Below are 6,986 nucleotides of genomic sequence, written 5' to 3'. Positions count from 1 at the left end.
GGAGATACGGCTTTAAGACAAACGATGTGGAGGGGAGGAGCGGCTTAGAAATGCGGTTTGCAAGTCGAGTAAAGCGAGTAAAGCGGTAGCCTTGTCGACTGCGTCGGCGCACTAACAGAGGGAGATAGACTTTGCGCATGCCCGCAAAGCGGGGAAACTCAGCAATGCGCATGTCTACAAAGCAGATAGAAGACTGTGCGCCTGACGGAAAGAAGCAAACCCGGAGTTTGCCTGTTGAGGGGAGGAAAACAAGCAGCGCGCACGCTTACAAGGCAGTAAGAAATTTTATGAGCGCCTGTGTGTGAGTCGGAGTTGGAGAGGTGAAAGCAAAGAGACAATCTGGACTGATTTAACCTTATCCAATTGCCTTACTGGTAAATAATTTGAACTCTGATGGGACCTATTGGGGCATTCTGATATTCAGACTGAAATAAAGGAAATTGATATAGACTAAAGACTGGCCCAAAGGGACTATATATTGAAAAAATGGCCAAGGCGGCAAAAGGAAGGAAAAACAGTATCCCAGATAGTATAGAGAAGATGGGAAATGACAACAAAATTGACCAACTGTTGGAAATGGTAACTGAAATAAGAAATGAATCTACGCAAAGATTCAATAAGCTTGAAGACAAGTTAGATACTTTTGAAAAAACTTTTGAAAAAATTGAGAAAGATATAGACACTGTAAAGCTGGAACTAAGTAGATTGAAACCCTTGGAAAATAAAATACAAACAATAGAGGAGGAAATCAAGAACCAAGTGGTGGTCAATGCAGCAATAGAAGGAAAATTAGACTCCTGTAAAGAAGAAATAGAAAGATTAACCAAGCAAAATGCACTTCTGGAATTGAGAAAGAAAGAACGTATTTTACGATTTAGAGGGATTCCATCAATAAACAAAACAGATCTGAATAAGATAATGATTAATAACCTTTCGAAATATCTGGATATAGAGGAAGACATTCTTGAAGACGACATTGACAAGATAATAAGACTTAATTACAGAACTTCAGATAAAGACATAAGAGAAGGAGACGTTTTGATTTTCTTTGACAGAAAGCAAACCAGAGATGAGATCTTAAAAAGAAACTCAAAGAAAAAAATGGTAATTGACTCAAAAGAAATAACCATACTTAAAGAGACACCAAAGTGGATTCTCAATAGAAGGAAAGAATATTTTAGTTTAATTAATTTCCTAAGAAATGAAAACATCACCTTCAAATGGGAAGAAGTGGAGGGAATCCAATTTACTTATGAAAGTAAATTCTACAGACTCTTTTCAGTTCAGCAAGCCAAAGAGACTTTAGAAAAAATCAAATTAAAGATAGGAAACTAAAATAAGTAAGTAGAAATTGGTTACTTTAAGTGTGTTTTTCAATCTGTTTTTTGTTTGTTAAGATAGGATAAGAGTGTGTATATATATATATATATATTGATTAACAGAGCGATACAATGTCCGGGAAAATAATCTGCTGGAATGTTAATGGACTAAATTCTCCGGAAAAATGGAGGAAAATATTTTATTATTTAATTAAAAATAAATATGATATAGTTTGTATGCAAGAGACACACATAAGAAAAAAAGATATAGGACTAATCTGTAATGACAAATTAGGCTTAAGTTTTGTGGCCGCAGGGGAGAAGAAAAAGAAGGGGGTGGTGCTATATGTAAAAAATCAATATAACCCCCAACAAATATTTGTTGATAAAGAAGGGTGATTTATTGGGGTGGAAATTAAATGGGGAACTCAGAAAACTCTACTGGTGGGTCTATATGGCCCAAATGAAAATAAAAGCATTTTTTATGAACAATTAGGAGAAATATTGAAAGAACTGGATTACAATAGTATCTGTATTATGGGTGATATGAACGGAGTGGTTTCAACCCATTTAGATAAACTTATACAGACTGGGAAAAAAAGAAAAAGGAAAAAAAATCCAAGGGAAACTCCCAAAGGTATTTTTTGAGTTAGGTGATTACCTAAACTTGCAAGATATATGGCGAACGCACCATGGCAATGAAAAAGATTATACATTCTTTTCAAACTATTATAAAACATATTCAAGACTAGATATGGTGTGGGGGACAAAAGATTTAAGTTTGAGAACTAACAAAATAACAATTGGAGAAAAAATATTTTCTGACCATAAACCGATTATTTGGGAGTGGAAAAACAAAAAAAAATTGGAATTTGGAGAATAAACGAATACCTACTAAGAAAAGAAACAGTGACAGAGAGAATAAAAACAGAAATCAATTTTTTTTAAATTAATTTAAATGGAGAAGTAAAATTAAACACAGTATGGGATACAAGTAAAGCGTTTATCAGGGGCTTGTTTATAAAAGAAAACGCTCAGTGGAAAAAGGAAAAAGAAAAGAATGAATTAGAAATCAGGCAAAAAATCAGGAAAACAGAAAAACAACTAATGTTGGATTTAAATAATGAAAAATTATTGAAAGAATTAAATAACCTACAAAATCAATTAACAATGCTTTATTCCAATCAAATGGGGAAAAAATTTAAAAATATTAAAAACAAAAGAATTCGATAGTGCCAACAAAAGTGGTAAATGGATGGCCTGGAAGATTAGAAAAAAGATTCAAAATAGAAAGATAGATTTAATAATAAAAGATGAAAAAAGATATACCAAACAAGATGAAATCTTAAACCAATTTGTGGATTTCTATAAATTATTATATAAAAAACGAGAAAATAATAAAGAACACATAATGACATCCAAAATTGGAACTAAAATGATAATAACAGAAGACGAAAAAAATTATTTAGATAGTGAATTCACTAAGGAAGAAATCCAGAATACTATCAAAAAACTCAAAATAAACAAATCTCCAGGCCCTGACGGCATACCAAATGAATTCTATAAAGTATTGAAGAACAACTATCACTAATAATGTGTCAGATAATGAATAAAATTAAGGAAGACAAGAATATACCTAAGTCGTGGGAAGAAACGGTAATAACAGTCATACCTAAGGAAGGTAATGACTTAACTAATGTTAAAAATTATCGACCGATCGCATTATTAAATAGCGATTATAAAATCTACGCCATGATCTTGGCCAACAGACTTAAGCAGGTATTAAATAGGATTATAGCTCCAGATCAAAATGGCTTCCTACCAGGAAGATACATTAGAAACAACATACGAACCATAATTAACCTAATAGAAATACTTCAAAAAAAGATTAATCAGCCAGCACTGTTGATTTTCTTAGATATAGAGAAAGCTTTCGACAGTTTAAGTTGGGAATATATGAAAGAAATGTTAGCACAAATTAACTGTGGAGAAAACTTTCAAACCTGGATACAGACAATTTATTCTCACCAAACAGCTAAAATTAAGATAAATGGAGAGATCTCCAATAAATTCAGTATTGAAAGGGGTACACGCCAGGGCTGTCCGCTTTCCCCTCTTTTGTTTATTATGTCATTGGAACCACTCCTGGAACATATTAGAGCAACAAAAGAAATAAAAGGAATAAAAATTAACAAATTCGAATATAAAGTAAAGGCATATGCCGACGATTTGGCCCTATTTATAGATCCACAAGAAGAATCCCAACGAATGTTGAAAAAGATACTAGAGAATTATAAACAAATAACAGGATTACAAGTAAATGAAAAGAAAACGAAGATATTAACGTTTAATTTAAATAAACATAAAGAAGAACAAGTAAAGGAAATAATGAAATACGAAATAGTTAACAAAATCAAATATTTGGGAATTGTGATTGCAAAATCTAATATTCTGCTCTTCCAAAACAATTATGAAAAAGAATGGAATATAATTAAAAACAATCTAAAAAATGGAATAATCTTAATTTAACACTCCTAGGGAAAATTGCGTTAATTAAAATGACGGTATTGGCCAAAATGAATTATTTTTTTCAAACGATACCCATCATTACAAACAGATCTTTTTTTGATAAATGCAAAAAAGACATATCTAAATTCTTATGGGGTAAGAATAAAACCAGAATAAAATATCAAATATTGTGTGACGAAAAACTAAGAGGGGGTCTAGGTTTACCTAACCTAGAACTGTACTATAACGCAGCAAGTATGTTATGGTTTAAAGAATGGATAACATTACAAAATACGGAACTTCTCAACCTAGAAGGATACGATCTTTTTTACGGGTGGCACTTTTATGTTTGGTATATGGAAGGGAAAGAATTTCAGCACTTTTGTGACCATATTATAAGGAAAGCAATATTTAGAGTCTGGGAAAAATTCAAAAGAGAATGTATACTTAAAACTACCAGGTGGGTTTCACCATTAGAAGCTGTGTCTTTAAGGACAAATAAAAAAAACGAGATATTAAGATATAGCGATATATTAATTAAAACAGGCGCCGAATTTAAATTGAAGGAGAGAAATGAAATTATAATAAATAATTCTCAATGCCAGTGGTTTACATACAAACAAATAATTGAAAAATTTAAAGTGGACCAAAAGAGAGGATTTGAAGTGGAGGAAGAAGAATTCTGGAAAATTTTGAAAGAAGGGGAGAAAGGAGCCATCAGTAAAATATATAAAATACTGCTCCAGCAAGATGAAGAAGCAGAACAGGTAAAGACCTGTATGGTGCGCTGGGCTCAGGATCTTAACAAAACAATATATTTAGAGCAATGGGAAAGAACTTGGAAGGAATTAAAATTTACCTGCTGCACTAGATTGAAAGAAAATTATTACAAGATGATGCACAGGTGGTACCTATGCCCTAGTAAGCTAGCTTTAATGTACAGTGGAGTTTCGCCTTTATGTTGGAGATGTAATAAAGAAAAGGGCTCCCTAATTCACATCTGGTGGAATTGTAAAATTATTAAAAAAATTTGGCGGGACATTTATCAATATATTAAATTAATACTAAAATTAGATATAAGTTTCAGCCCAGAATTAATGTTGTTAAATATGATAGACGTTAAAATTCAAAAATATTGTAAAACGTTATTATTATATACTAGCGGGCCCTGCCACGCGTTGCTGTGGCTCAGTCTGGTGAGGTGGAAAAGAAAGAAAAGGGGAAGCGAACGGTTCGAACATGTATCATTGCACAATGCTTGCAAGGGAGGGGAGGGGCAAGGGGCCCCTCGCTCCCCTCCCTCTCTCCCATTCCCTTGCATGGCACCCCGCCCCACCCCGGCTATCACTGGGCTGAGGGGGCTTCCCATGGCCACCCCATCGGTCTGCTCATAATAATCATTGTCCCCTTGGAAGTAGCTGGTTGTTAGGCAGTGTTGAAATAAAGCAGTGATGTCATCTGGAAACATTTGGCTGATGAGTGCAAGTGTGTCTTTCACTGGAACTTTGGTGAACAGTGAGACAACATCAAAGCTGATAAGTCTGTCGCTAGGAGGTTGAAGATGGGGGGAATGGCTAATTTTTTCTCGATGGAAAGTGGGCTGAGTCTTTAACATAATGCGGCTGTGTGTCCAATGTGGCTTTGGCCAAACTGTGAAGTCAAGAATTTTGCCAGTTCATACGATGGGGTAACCAATCGCAGCTTCACAATAGGTCTGAGTGGGATGGATTCCTTGTCGGATTTGGGGGAGTCCATATAACCGGAGGTGGAAGCAGCTTCTGACTTACCCAGAGTCGTTGGCATAAAAGGTGTCTGGTTGAATGGAGGGAGCTCTTAATCAATGTGATGGTTTGGCGAAAGTGAGTTTCTTGGTTGGAGTCTTGCGTTTTCAGTTTTTTTTGGCTAATGTTGTGGGATCCAGGAGTTCTCTGATTTTCTTTATATTGTTTCAGTCTTCATGATTACTGTTGCATTTCCCTTGTCTGCTGGAAGGATGATGATTTCTGGATCTGAGCTGAGATTCTTAATAGCATTTCTTTCCTTTCATGTAATATTAGTGGGGGGGTGAAGTTTTTGCTTTTCGCAATATTCTTGCCTGTTTGTCCCTCTTACAATTCCCTCTGCTGTTTGTGTGGCTGGCTGTATGTCTTTCTCATTTTTCTGTAGGTGAGGTTGTCAATTTTGTCCCTGTCCTGAGCTTCTCATTTTTTGACTGATGTGGATGAGGGAGAAGTAGTAACTTACCCTTGCACCTATCGGCTGCTGCAAAGTTTTCTTTGCCGGGTGGTGTGAATTCTCTCATGTACTAATGCACATTCCAGGCAGTCATATATACGGTTAGCCTGTGCGGATTTGAAAGTCCTTTTTGCTTTGAGAAAGGCTGGAATAGTCTGGGAATGCCAGTCTGGAATATAGAAGGCATGTTTGTTTCCCTTATATCAGAGGGTGTTGCTTTGACAGCCAGCAGATGGCGCTGTTGCGGAACAGAACTGTGGTTCCAACTGTCACAGTTGTGGCAGATTCACAAAAACGGCCACAGTTGTGACATGTACACAACAGGATGTGTGGAAACAGTATGCAAACCTGGTCGCACGTGAGTGCGACGTTGTGTGAAAATTTCAAAGCAATCGGTCCAGTAGTTTGGGAGTTCACTTGTCAGGAGAAAAACGAACTGTTAGATTTTTATATATATAGATGATTACGGCAGCCAGGATCTTGATCGCAAGAAACTGGAAGAAAACAACGCTTCCCCAAATTCAAGACTGGACCTCTCTTCTAATGGAATATGCCACAATTGACAAATTATCGGGCATAATAAGACAAAAGAATATAGAAACAATTATGAAGACTTGGAAACCATTTAATGACTTTCTTCAAACAGAAACTGAAACCAAAAATATGTTGACTTATCTTCAATGCTGAATACCATTCATTTAATGTTAAAATTTATACAGGAATTTTTTTTTATTTTTTGAAGATGTAACTAATAAGTATTAAAACCTTAGTTGGAAGTCCTCTTCTTTCTTTCTTTCCTTCTCTTTTCTCTTTTCTTTTTCCTCTCTTTTCACTTTCTTTTTGTCTTCTTTTTCCCTCACTTTTCCTGCCCTTCCCATTGCTAGTGGATCTCTCCTTTTCTTTCTTTTCTTCTCTTCTCTGTTG

General features: G+C 35.3%; 1 protein-coding gene across 1 annotated transcript; it reads left to right on the top strand.

Moving 5' to 3' along the window:
• The first annotated feature begins 424 nt into the window (after positions 1 to 424).
• On the top strand, positions 425 to 6,577 carry LOC125430510. The gene is made up of 2 exons (XM_048492468.1): positions 425 to 1,340; positions 6,535 to 6,577. The coding sequence occupies exon 1, from the start codon at positions 487 to 489 to the stop codon at positions 1,333 to 1,335; it is 849 nt and encodes a 282-aa protein (XP_048348425.1). The 5' UTR covers positions 425 to 486; the 3' UTR covers positions 1,336 to 1,340; positions 6,535 to 6,577.
• Positions 6,578 to 6,986: the final 409 nt, after the last annotated feature.

The sequence above is a fragment of the Sphaerodactylus townsendi genome, linkage group LG04 (assembly GCF_021028975.2).
Source record: "Sphaerodactylus townsendi isolate TG3544 linkage group LG04, MPM_Stown_v2.3, whole genome shotgun sequence".
Classification (NCBI taxonomy): domain Eukaryota; kingdom Metazoa; phylum Chordata; class Lepidosauria; order Squamata; family Sphaerodactylidae; genus Sphaerodactylus; species Sphaerodactylus townsendi.
Note: the sequence above shows the minus strand (reverse complement) of the source record. Positions and strands in the feature narration are given on the sequence as shown.